This window comes from Leptinotarsa decemlineata, unplaced genomic scaffold (genome assembly GCF_025532065.1).
Source record: "Leptinotarsa decemlineata unplaced genomic scaffold, Ldec_3_MD MMD2_tig00026369_RagTag_RagTag, whole genome shotgun sequence".
Taxonomy (NCBI): domain Eukaryota; kingdom Metazoa; phylum Arthropoda; class Insecta; order Coleoptera; family Chrysomelidae; genus Leptinotarsa; species Leptinotarsa decemlineata.
This window is the reverse complement of record NW_027412709.1, coordinates 2,558,238-2,572,423: the sequence shown is the minus strand read 5'-3', so window position 1 is coordinate 2,572,423 and position 14,186 is coordinate 2,558,238. Positions and strand designations below refer to the sequence as shown.

At 34.2% G+C, this 14,186-nt stretch overlaps 1 protein-coding gene across 3 annotated transcripts in view; it reads right to left on the bottom strand.

The window, feature by feature from the left end:
• Window positions 1-429: 429 nt before the first annotated feature.
• The window catches only part of LOC141486776 (uncharacterized), a 69,815-nt gene continuing 56,058 nt past the window's right edge, over window positions 430-14,186 (bottom strand). Inside the window, exons 2-4 of one of the 3 annotated variants that reach the window (XR_012468032.1) lie at window positions 2,092-2,178; window positions 1,316-1,931; window positions 433-1,028 (exon numbers count right to left, since the gene is read on the bottom strand). Coding sequence is in view for 2 of the 3 variants with exons in the window: in XM_074185312.1 (XP_074041413.1) it covers window positions 1,549-1,931; window positions 2,092-2,178 (470 nt within the window). In the remaining variant the exon portion in view is untranslated. Of the gene's footprint in view, window positions 1,932-2,091; window positions 2,179-14,186 lie in introns of all 3 variants that reach the window. The other 2 variants (XM_074185312.1, XM_074185314.1) reach the window with 2 other exon arrangements.

The window sequence follows — 14,186 nt, the reverse complement described above, 5'->3', positions numbered from 1 at the left end:
CAAAGAATAATGGCAATAGTGAGCTGCAGAAGAAAAGGAGACTGAAATACACTACTTATGAAAGTGTCCCACCCTGTTTGGACTCTAGCCTGACGAAATGTTATGGTGAAGCGATTCCACCAGAGTGGTTTCAGTTGTTCAATGCATCCCACTATTCTGTCGGGTACGGCAAGATATCTGACCAAATGCAAGATGAGCTCATGCGACGTTGTATCAAATGCCTTACGGTAATCGATCCGGGTCATAGTGAGGTTATGCTTATACTGCGTTACACATATTTCGATAAGTAGATTCTCTTTACATTCAGTAACTCCTCTTTTTCACCTTCTCTGCTCATATCCTCAGGTTACAAGCAGAATACATTAAGTCAAAAAATGTACTTTTGAGTAATTTGGCTTGAAAGATTTTTATTTTTCATTTTCTGTTTCTATTTTATGAATTTAAAATATATTTTACATATGTATGGAGTAATAAGACTGGATACGCAGCTTAATTTAACCTGTCAAAATTATTTTATTCGAGGTTATTGGTAAACAATGCACTGACTTAATGTACTTTACATGTAAGGGTAGACTTAGTGTCTTTAACGTGTAATTTATAAAAAAATAGTCTTATTTTACTTATTTTAATTTATGTATTATCAAAAGTAAAAATACTCAGCATTGGAGGATAAGTAATAATGTAGGAATGGTAATAAAAGCAAACTTAAAGCCGAAATCCTTAAAATTATTTTAAATAAAATTGAATTAGTTCATGTTTCAATCTTCTTGGTCAGTATCATTTTCAGCTGGTTCGGTTGTTACATCCAAAACAGAGGAGGAACAAGGCAAATTTTTGTACCAGTAACGTAGTGTCGGCGGAATAACGTTTCTATCGCAAATCTTAAGAAGATCTTTTTTCTTAGCAGCCGAGATCGGTAATTGTCTTTGATATAACCGCGGAATAATTATATCTTCAAAGTTATTTTCTTCAGTTTTGCGATTCGAAGTTCGTTTGGTGAATCCAATATTAATTTGGTCATATTATCACTAAAATCATACTTATACTGAACTATGTTTGGCAACTGCTTATCATATTTGTAGCATTTCACTAGTTCGGATTTCCATTGTCTACTATATAAAATGATTTGAAATCCCTGAAACAACTAAAAAAGAATAATTAAAAATGAATAGCTGAAAATAACAATTATATTAAGTTTTCAGCTATTCATTTTTAATTATTCTTTTTTAGTTGTTTCAGGGATTTCAAATCATTTTATATAGTAGACAATGGTAGTCCGAACTAGTGAAATTCATCATGAAACATTGTCAATTACCTTCAAACAAATGAATCATTTCACTTCCAACCAGTTCACAACATTTCCCCTCTGGTCCTCATTTTTGTTATTTATAGGACAATACCTTTCGATCGTCTTCAAAGAAATGTTTCGTACATTTATAACGGCACTACACTGCTACACTTTTATAGGGTTGACCTTGTTCTTCTTTTTTTCTTTTCAGTAGTTCTCTTCCACCTTGAAGGCCTTGCAGTGCTCCATCTAGGTCTTTTTTAAGCTCGTTTTTTTACCATTTCAGTTCTAAACTCTTCATTTTTGTTGTTTTCTTCACTTGTTGTTGAACTTCCATCATCATTTCCTGGTTTATAGTCCTTACCTTTTAAAGAATCGTCTTCCAAATCTGAGCTATATCCTGCTAGTTGGCAATAGCTAGGTCCAGGTACATCTGGACTTTGAGCAGAGTTGAGGTTGCTTTGGTTACTAAAACACTGATCATTTAAGCCATTCACATCTAAACCAAATTTCATTGACGGGATATTGATTGGGACAGGTATATCTGCTACATTTCGACAGTCTGAAGATACGTCGTCAGTTGTACGCTCAAGCCTTGATTCTAAAGGAATAACTTGCGGCGATTGTCCTAGACGCAGATTATCTAAAATAACAAAAACATTATGAAATAACGATTTTTTTCTAGTTTTGTTAAAAGCACGCATCATTATCATTCTCGAAAGTACATTAAAAGTTTAAAACGGCGAAAGTACATATTACGAGAAACATGTTTTTCCAATACCTATATAATAAATATTAATTACCTTGAAAAGAATCATCTGCCTTCACAGGAGTTAATGTCGTAAAAGTTCTGTTATCTGACTCTGCTTGATGCACTTGTGCGGTGGAGTCTGCAAAGAGAATATAAATAAATAAAATAATGCAGTTTATTATTATTAATTAGAACATCTGACTTTAGGTGTATATAACAACCTACTTATCCCATTACAGAAGAGAAACTAAACCGTTTCCCAGTAATTTCAATCTAAAATAACAATATATTTTCGCAGGACCCAACGAGTTATTTATCCAGTAGAATACATTAAGTCAGCATTTTGTCTGGCATCCGTACAATATGCTTACAAGAAATGTACATTAAGTCAGTTAGTGTATTTTGCCAGAACAAAATACGTAATTGGTGACTTAATGGAAATATGAATTTTGCAGAATAATGTACTAGGAAGATCTCAAATGACTTGGTGGATTTTACCATAAAGAAATTTCATGAAATGTGACAAGATGGTGTGAATAACTCAAAAATAAAAAAAAGACTTAGTGTGTTTTGCTTGTAACCCGACGATATATCCTTTCGAGCTCTCGCTCAACTACGGTGAGTATTCGTTTGTATCAGATGCTCGTAAACAACTAATAACATGACTTCAGCCATGTTATCTGTATGTAATTCTTTGGAATCAATAAATCTTCGCTTTTAGGAATGGAAACAATCCGGTCCTCGATAAACCAATCCGGAATCGGCTGCTTTCCGTCCAGCGAAGAGTTAAAAACTCTGGCCAGATGGCGGTGGGTGCTTGATAGTTTTTTGCACCAAGAAAAAACGCTCCAATTTCTGATATTTTATGGTTACGGGCCAAGCAAAGAAGAGTATCTGAACTCTTGATGAGATTGCAATCTATATTCAGTACCATTCTGTCATGTAGATACTCCAAACTCAAATATTTGCGGCCTCCCTGTTGTCGGGAGAAGTACAATCGTGGAAAGCATATTCGTGTCAGCGTTCCTCCCCGACATTTATTATTATTATTATCATTATTATTACCATGATTATACCGTTTTATTCCTATTTCTTGATATAGATAGGCATAGTTTTGTTAGTGAGCATTTTCTGATAACTTTGTAGAGTATCTGATTTGAGATTCAAAACTTCTTTTTCTGACATTTTATTCATCGTAACTTTCAAATCCAGTTACTGGCAGTCGTTAGATAACTAAACGTTCAAAAACGGCATTTCACGGAATATAACTCTTTTATTTATGCATATTATGGAAATGCCTAATTAAATGTATACCTATTCATTGATTGGTATCAAGTAATTGATATGGTGAAATGAAAGTAAAGTAAAATTCCTTATTCAGATTGTCGATAGGAACAACATGTAAATGCAGGAATTATTTTGATAATCTCAGTACGTGGATTTGAAAAATTATTGAAAAATGAAAAGTGAACATTTTCAGAAGAGATTTTTTTTTCAAAAAAAAACGTTTTGGCTTTTTTCATCTCCATCTTCGAACGAAAAATGTAGGAAACTTCTGAAAAAAGATATTAACATCGTGAAATATCGTTGTAAAAATGTGTAGATCACGTCCAGGAGTTTCTTTCAGATTCGAACTGGAAGAAAAAGGTCCTTTGAAACAATTTATTTCAAATGATATCCAAATGATATCAAAGATATCCAGCTTGCGACGAAAAACAGACACGTTTTGTATCATATCACATATTAATTTTCCATTTCCTTGAGATTCTGTGTTGCAAATATATTGCAAGACAAGAATTTATTCATATTCCGACAATTCTTTAATATATAAAAAGAACTCTGAAGAAGACATTGCAGCGTTTGTAAAATTTCTGGCCGATCTTAGGAACGAATTTGCTACAAGATTCCAAGACTTTTTAAAGATGGGCAAGCTATATCTGTTTCTTGAATCGTTATTTGAAGTTGATGTAGCAGCAGAATGGACAGATTTGGCCGCCAAAGGCATCACTTCAAGTAGAGATAATTGATCTGCAAATATATAAAACGGTATCCACTGAAGAATTTTGGAAATATCTTTTAAAAAAGCCACGACCAGCATATTACGCTTGTCTGTGCTTTCTGGCTCCCTCCTTATCGAAGTTTTGTAAACAGGAAGTTACTTCTTCTTTTATCTGCCAGAAACTTTCAATAACTTGACCTTTACTTATCCAACGAACATTTTGTCGTGCTGAAGAGCAGAATGAGATCTCATAAAATTAATCAACTTTACTAAGCTGTCCATCACTTCTTTCAGTGTAGCACTAAGTTTTCCACAAAGGGCTGCCTGGTGAATTATACACTGATACGATATTAGACCTGAGTTTTTATCGCTGATTCTCTTTACTTCTTTGCCAATCACTGCTGGGGCCCCGTCAGTTGAAAGCGACACCATTTTATCTCAACTAATGTTAGATTTAGTAATAAATCCATCAATGACCTTGAATAAATCTTCTCCTCGAGTGTAACCTTTCATCGGCAATATTGCTAGCAACTCTTCCCTAAAAATCTGACACTCAATATCAAGAAATCTTACGAGAATATACATTTGTTCATCATCAACAATGTCACATGATTCATCAAGTGCTATGGCGCAGCATGGTGCCTTTTATAGAAGTTCAAGAAGAGTGTCTTTAATATCAGCAGCAAAAAATTCCGTTTTTAGCTGATAATGAAATACTTTGAAATGCAGCGACATCTTTTTTTCTTTATGCCGTGAGTACTTCTAACATGCATTTTTTCACCATCTCAGAATCTGAAAATGATTTCTGCTGTTTATTAAGCGTCCAGCATAGGTACACGTAGCGCTTCTTCTATAGATTTTTCTTGCTCGCTTATGCAGCGAACTAGTAATTTTGTGCTTTTTTTTGAGAAGTGAGATAAGCATGAAGTGTTTTTTTACGAGCCTTACTGCCAAGAGAATAGTTTTTGTGAAATTGCTGATGGATTGTTTCGAAGTGTCGCTTCAAATTGCCACTCTTAACAATAGCGACAGTTTTATTGCATATAAGGCACACTGGAACGATTGAGGCCTGTTAGGCAGCGTAAAACAATATTATTCAGTCCATTCTGCCAGAGCTCCTATTTTCACTGTCCACTTCACGCTTTTTAGAATCCATATTAGTAAATGTACGAAAATATTATGAAAACGCGAAAAATCACAAAACGAATGAATGGTTGCTCCGCGGTTTGCGCTACGACTGACAGTCTGCTTCCCCCGTCCACATGCCCGCACCCCCGATTAAAATACTCGCTCGCGCTTGTTTCAACGAAACAAAATAGTGGCAAGCGCGCACAAACACAAATACACACAGGGTAGATAGAAAACTAATAAAACCATATCAGTTGTTGGTACTTGTGAAACAGGTTGACTAGGCAACTTGAAATCGAATAAGTACATACTTGAATTCTTGAATTCTATGTGGCTTAAAAATATTACTTCACTTAATAAAGGTATGGTATACCTTATCTACATATTATTTTCTATACTTGGTATATAACACATTACAATATTTGGCGATCCGATGTTTGACTTTCCGCAGTCCGCCTGTTGCCGACCGTTGGTTTATACGTTAACTCAGGTTATTTTCATTCATTATATGTCAATTCAAGAAAATTATTAGTTATCAGGTTGTTTTAAAAGTTTTATTCGTTTTGATGTCTTGTGTTTCTGTAGCTCCATATCTCAAAAATTTCGTACTTATATATTGTTGCTGTTCATTTTCTCCAAATTTTAATTGTTTGCCTCTTTTCAACTTCATGACGTAGTCAAGCGCTTTTGGCCCAATTTTTCTCTGCGAATTCAAATTGAACAAAAGCACCCGAAAAATCAACCAGATATTTGGCAATGCACTGTTCGACAATGGTTTGAGAAATTTCGTTCAGGAGATTTTAGCTTCGAAGATGAGCCCCGAAGTGATCGACCTACAGTAATCCAGGACGAGGATTTGAGTACCTTGTCGGATGGCGGAAGAACTGGACGTCATCTCCCATGCGGTTTAATGGGTGAAATCATATTGGAAAGGTCAAAAAGCTGAAAAAGTGAATGTCTCAGTATTTGAACGATCCGATCCTGCTCCATGACAACGTCCGTCTGCACGTTTCACAAATAACTGTCCGAATATTGAACGAATTGAGCGTCGAAGTTCTGCCTCGCCCACCATACTCTCCAGACATCTTGCTAACTGACTACCATCTTTTCAAGCACTAAGATAACTTTCTCACCGGTAGAACCATCGCCAACCCGGACCAAAGACGGCCTTCGTGGACTTCATCGAATTCCGAGAACACAACTTCGATGCTGACGCAATCAACCGACTTGTGTTACGTTGGCAAAAGTGAATGGCGCTTATTTCGATTGAATTGAATGAGTATTCACTGAGATATAACAGTTGAAAAAAAGACTCATAAAAACGGAAAAAACATTTTAAACAACCTAATATTAGGTGGAAAAAGGCCATATGATTCAAATCATTGAACTGTATGAAACAATTTAGTCAGTTTGAACATGCCTGAATAAGCTATTGTATAGTAAAACACAAGTTGTGGTTTTATAAACTGTTCAGTGAGAATCTCACAATAAAGTGTTACTTGAATAACTCTAAAAATAAACTCAAGAAAGCACTTTTTCCAAATACCAGAACTGCAATACTCTTCTCGATGTGCGTTTCATCAACCAATTTGGCGTCTTTAGGAGATTAAGTTACTGTAGTTCTGGTGTTTGGGAAAAGTGTTTGTTTTAGATTCATTCTACACCAAAGGTTTCTTTTATCTTTCATCAATATAAACTCTTTGAAAAAATGGGTAGATCATACATAGAAGTATTTTTCAACAAACGCGAAGAAAAAGCATCTAAAAAACAACAGCAGCAAGAAGTATACAAAAGAAAATGCCTTTCGAAAAAACAACTTTCACATGAACATTGGGTAACAAAAAAATATTTTTTCCTACAACTCTGTCCGCGAAAGAGGCAAGTCTGTTCTTGACATGATAGTTCGTAAAAACATTTATACGGTTAATTGATTTAATCCCACATTTTTTGTTAGAACGTCGAGAAGTAAATTGTCAAATAAATAAAAGTATATTAAATTTGAAATAATAATCTTCACTTATCTGATTGATTCGGTCGTTACTGGACAAACAACGGAAAAAGTGGCTTTATTTTTGTGGAAAAGTGATATTGAAATTGCCTATAGAACAAGTAATACGTTGGGAAAGTTGGTTAAAATAATAAAGACAAAACATCCAAATCAGGAGAAATCAGGAGTAGGTATATAAATTAAAGTGTGGAACATGTCCTAAGGTATATATTGGTCAAACTGGCAGAACATTTAGGAATCGAATCCAGGAACATCATATGAGCTATGTAAATAAGAAAACAAGTTCAACATATTCAAATCATCTTTTAGAAGAAAATTATATCTTTAACGGAGAGTTCGAAGTTTTACACATAGAAAATAAAGGTTTGAAACTGAATCATTTGAAAGCAATGGAAATTATTAAACTTAAAAATTCTAACATTCTAATAGATCACCATTATTGAACTTGTTTTCAGAAAAAACCGAGGAAGTATTATTATTGATGTAAAAGTGAGATAATATGCTTCAGGTAATCATAATTGAAGAGGTACCTCAGGTATACAAGAGTTGTAGAGGTTTAGGTGATTTCATGGAGGTAGTTCCAAATGTAGTTACCTTTGGTATATAAGTATTAATGTAAGAAGCAACTTGTAATATTCAAATCACTGTTGAAGAAGCTACTATGTTAGAGAAACATGTCGTGATATATTTTTCAAATAAAGTTTATGGAGATCAAATCGTGAGGTGTAGTTAAAGAATATGAGGAATCACACGTTAAAAGGTAAGACCTCGTTAGTCCTTAGCTCACACAAGTTTCGACTTTTGAGAGTTGTCGTTCTTAAGGGGTCGACAGCTAGTTAAGGAAAAATAGATTTCAACAGATTGTTTTTACACGGCCGGAGATAACTGTGTGAAAGCTATTATTCGAACCACGACCAAAAAAAAAAACAGAAAATAGCCTTTATACAATCCTACACAGTATCATTTGAAGACATACTCTAAAAAAACTATTTTTTGCAAATACACTCAATAATATCTATATCTCTGTATCTATATCCTGGACCCGGAAGTCACGCAGGTAGCTATAGCTGCCTACGTGGTGATGTTAGATGATGCCTGGGAATGCTGGGTCTTCTAATTGAAACCACAAATGTGCGGTTGGCTCCTGTTGGTGACACCGTGTATATGTGATGTTTTTTTTTTCCATTTTCGGTAACCAGTTGTTGTCCACCTTTGCAATTGGCTGCACCGCGCTGATGAGGCCAATAGCCAGAAACACGTGTCCGCGGTTTGCCTCCATATTTCTTGAGTGTCATGTCCACGAACTTCCTCCTTTTGATTTATATCATACACACTCAATAATATCTATATCTCTGTATCTATATCCTGGACCCGGAAGTCACGCAGGTAGCTATAGCTGCCTACGTGGTGATGTTAGATGATGCCTGGGAATGCTGGGTCTTCTAATTGAAACCACAAATGTGCGGTTGGCTCCTGTTGGTGACACCGTGTATATGTGATGTTTTTTTTTTTTTTCCATTTTCGGTAACCAGTTGTTGTCCACCTTTGCAATTGGCTGCACCGCGCTGATGAGGCCAATAGCCAGAAACACGTGTCCGCGGTTTGCCTCCATATTTCTTGAGTGTCATGTCCACGAATTTCCTCCTTTTGATTTATATATATATATATATATATATATATATATATATATATATATATATATATATATATATATATATATATATATATATATATATATATAATACTTATATATTCTGTAGAAAACATTCTAATTATCGGCTATATTGAACCGTTTCGATTTTCAACTTCTTGTGATAAACCTGGAGTAACCTGGCCAGGGTTTGAAATCGATAATCAAGAAAATGAAAATCAGATGCGATTTCATCTGGAATTTTCAAAAATCACTTAATGATTTTCATCAATATATGATTAGTGTGAAAATCATACCCTGATCATTATTATTATATCAAAGTCATACGGTGAAAAATAAAAATAATTTTCGAGTTCCTAATACTTTTCAATATCAGAGAAACAAATTTCTTGTGTTATCTTTATGAGATATTTTGAATCGGAAGTGGAAAAATATTGGTATCAACTATTATTGGACGCGGTGGTAGTGCACCTGACTCATGATCGGAAGATCGTGGGTTCGATTTCCGCCTCGACCAGATATTTATCTGGTTGTAGAAATTTCTCAACTTCTTAGAGTTGCCGTTCGTATGGGAGCGACAGTTGATTAACGGAAAAACAGATTTTAAACAGATTATCAACAGAACATCTCTATTCATGAACTTTTGGCTCAGAAAAAAATAAAAACAACCTCACTACATGAAGCTGGAAGAATTTATTCTCTAAATGCTCAGGTGTCAACCGGGAATGTAATTAATTCCCTGAAGATGTACTACAGGAGTGAAAACGCCTTTTCAAACAGGACCCTGCGTAGCACAATTAAAGCGATTCTATATTAAAAAAATGTTTCGGAACAATAATGATGTATACATACATATATTGATTGACTGATTTGTGTATGAAAACTAGTTTTTATTTTCTGATCAAAATTTTTTCATCACAATTTAATCGTAATCATTTAAATATTACTGTATAACTTGGTGAGTAATCATAATTTTCAAGCGAATCAATACATATCAGAAATTGATCTGAATTTTCATTCAGAAATCAAGCATAATTTTCAAATTTTCAATCAAATATAAATATTTATCAAATGTTTTTTTTTAATAATTATCGAATTAAAATCCTGGTCCTAACTTTAAAAAGCCTTTACTTTAAAAAATCCCCATTACAAGGACTTTTCTTATTGTAATTTGTTTCTTTACTACTGTCTAGGTCTAGAATAATGATTCCCAAAACTTGAATAAAGGAGTCAAGAACCAAAAGATCGGGTTTATGCAGAAAACCAGAGCGACTTTTCAAAAAATATTATTTTAAAAATCTTTAATAATAGGTTTGTTTATGTCAGGATCATCTCTTCAGGTCTTGAACGTTCTATTAGTGTGTCAGTGGACAAAGAAAAGATAAATTTAGCCAGGAGGTACTCCAAAATTAGATCAAATGACTCACATTGAGAGATGTGGAAAAGCTAATACAGGGTTATGCTATGAATCATGGTATATTCGGACAAATGAAATTTTGGCCACATATTCACATGAACGTGGTATTCAATTTTGAAATAAAACAAGTTAAGAAAACACAAACACGCCACAATAATGAAATAAGCAACAGTGCTGAAAAAGTGAGGAAATGGTTACATTTTATGGATATATGCAAATTAAATGAGTATATCAGGTCAGACTAAAAAAATACAGCAACAACAATAACAAGTGATGAATAGAATGACTATTTTTACTATAAATGAGCCGTACAGCATATAAATTATGAATAATATTTAACTGAATGAAACATTTATATTGATAAATTCACTTCATTGTGAAATTAGATGATTTTTTTTCTTTTTCCAATTTGTTGAATCATATAACACCTGAAAACTGAGTCAAGAGCTTTGATTATCCTAAATGGTTCAGTTATTTTAGAAACCTCTCTTGTCCAAACAAATCATTTATTTTGTATTAGGTCGTTTCAAATGTTTTGTCCGTTTTAATGTCATCTGTTTTTATAGCTCCATATCTCAATAAATATTTATTCTACTGTGTCGTAGTATATACTGATCGATAGACTTTTGTAGTATTTACATTGATACAGTTCGTTTTTTTCCAAATTTTTATTTTTTGCTTCTTTTCAGCCTATGACTGTATGATGTTGTTAAACAATTTTCGGCCAATTTTTCTCTACGAATTCAAAATGAACTAGAGCGTTGCCAAAATAATCCAGTCATTTTAGGTTTTTTGAACTTCAATCTGCGGAAAATTTCCTACTGAGCTGAATTTTGGAATATTGGTATACACCTTCATTATGGCATTTTAATGAAGATGTGAAAAATCGACATTGATATCGTGCCGGCAAAAAAGTTATATGGGTCAAAATTTCACGAAAACAGTTTTTCGCTAATATCTCGCGACCTATGGCTCGGAGATCAATAAAGGTCATAATGAAAATAATTTCTCATACGATTATCTACAAAAAATGTCTCCTGCATTTTTCTGTAAAGTCAACCGTTTTCGGACTAGAGCGCTGAGAAAGCGACTACATAATGATGATGCACTCGTTTCCGCACCACCTTTGAGGTAGAATGCAAGGCGCGTTTTTTACATGGTTTCTCCCGTAGGCATAATCCATGAACTGTAATAAAAGGTTTTTTTTTTTATTTTATGCTCAATAAATAATTTTCTTAAAACTTCTAACTTCTGGTCGGGCGTTTTGTGACAAATTGTGACAAATATACTCATAGAGGTTTCGGAACTTAGTAAAATCTACTATATATAATACAAATGACCTTCACTGGCTGATGTTCCGTTTCTTATGCAACGTGTTGTATGGCAAAAAAATGATACATTCAATATTATCATTAACAAATATATCAATTATTTATCAAACAATTTTGGTCAGAATACTGTTGTCATTTTTGATGGTTACTCCGATACCAGTAAAAATATCAAAGCGATGAAACAACTAAGACGAACCGCAGCTGTTTCTACATCTTGTGAAGTACACTTCAATGAATCGATGGAAGTTCCTATCAGTCAAGAAAAATTTTTATCTAATCGATTTAACAAAAGAAAATTAATTGAAATGCTCATTGAGAATTTCGAAAAAGTTGGTATTTCTACAAGACAATCACGTGATTATGCTGACGTCTTGATAGTTGAAACAGCAATTGAAAAATCAATGAATAATACTATGATTATCGTGGGCGAAGACATAGATCTATTGGTACTTCTCATAGCACGCACACAAATACTTGATCAACCTACATCCATGTTTTTTAAGAAACCAAGAAAAAACAATGTTGAAACAAAAATATACTCGACTGAGAACCTCAACAAGTATCCACACTGCAAGAAAAATATTCTGTTTCTACATACTATGACCAGATGTGACTCAATTTCAACACTTTTTGGTAAAGGAAAAATTAAAGTCATGAATATGTTTGAAAAAAGACCCGATTTACACAATTCTGCAGAAATATTCCAACAAGAAAATTGCGCTCGAGATGCCCTTGTCAATGTTGGAATACATTTTCTACTAGCAATGAACGGTACTCCAAAATCAAAAAATTCAATTGACAATTACAGATACTGCAGCTTTGTTGAACTAACAAGACAAAGCACAGCTGTGAAATTTCAATTATTACCAACCACTTCTTCAGCAGCTCAACAGCATATTTATCGAGTCTATTATCAAATACAAACCTGGCTAGGAAAAGAAATAGATCCAGAACAGTGGGGTTGGTAGTTGAAAAATAATATAATACAAACAATAACAACTTTATTGCCACCAGCACCCGATGATCTACTAAACACAATCTTTTGTAATTGTACAAAAGGTTGTGGCAGCAAATGTGGATGTAAAAAAATTTGATTAAGATGTTCTAAAGCTTGTGGACATTGTTGTGGTCAGTCATCCTTAAACGTAGAGTCCACTAGTGAAGAAAATGATGAAGATGTTGATTTAAATACAGTAATGGGTCCACTCGATGTTGTGTCAGCAACTTTCGATGAATTTGAAATCGGATGAATATAAAAGAAAATTATATACAAAATTTTTCCCTATTTTTCAATGTACAAATAAAAAATGATTGAGCATAAAATAAAAAAAACCTTTTATTACAGTTCATGGATTATGCCTACGGGGGAAACCATGTAAAAAAACGCGCCTTGCATTCTACCTGAAAGATGGTGCGGAAACGAGTGCATCATCATAATGCAGTCACTTTCTCAGCGCTCTAGTCCAAAAACGGTTGATTTTACAGAAAAATGCTAAAGACATTTTTTGTAGATAATCGTATGAGAACTAATTTTTATAATGACCTTAATTGACCTCCGAGCCACAGGTCGCGAGATATTCCCGAAAAATTGATTTTCGTGACCTTTTGACCCTTATTACTTTTTTAGCCGGCACGATATCGATGTTAATTTTTCACATCTCCATTAAAACGCCATAATGAAGGTGTATACCAAAATTCAGCTCAGTAGGAATTTTTCCGCAAATAAAACCTTAAATGACTGGACTAAAACAGCGTCTCGAAGATGAGCCCCGAAGTGGTCGACCTACAGTAGTCCAGGACGAGGATTTCAGAACCCTGGTGGAGACTGATGTATCACAAACGGAACGTGGAATAGCGGAAAAACTGAGTGTCAGCTCCTATGCGGTTTTTGATGTTTCAAAACGTATTCGGAAGGTCAAAAGTCTCGAAAAGTGTGTGTGCCACGATTTGAACGATCGACAGAAATCGTCACGTTTCGGGGTCTGTTTTTCTTTGCTTTGCTTCTGCTTCTGGAGCGGATCGTCATGTGTGATGAAAAGTTGATCCTCGACGACAACAGGAGACTTGGGCAGTGTTTGGATACCGATGAGCCATCCAGGCACTTCCCAAAGGCCAAAACCCACCAAAAAAGTCCACGGGTACTGTATGGTGGTCAGCAGAGTTCTATTGTGAGGAAATGGACGAAATGTACCGAAAATTGCGTCAGCAACAACCGGCACTGGCCAACAGAAGAGGTACGATCCTAAATTTTATCAGTTCGGATTTTCATTGTCTAATATGATTCTAATGTGATCTGAAATCTCTGAAAAAACAAAATAAAATCGAAAACGTGAAATGAAATTACAATAAAATAAAAATAAGCAATAATTAAAAAAAATTAACAATTACAAATGAAATCAAAAAAATTATAAAAAGTTCCAAATCAAATCACTTCACGACGTTAAGATTGTTATCCGACTCATCCTCAACCTTATATAATGTAATGCAGATTTATACCTATGAGATTCCCACTTGTCCCGGTTCCAGAAATCAATGCAAAATTGATTTTTGGTATTAAAATTTGGCACATTTGGGATTTTTTTTGTTTTTTCACAAATTTCAGTTTGAGGTCAA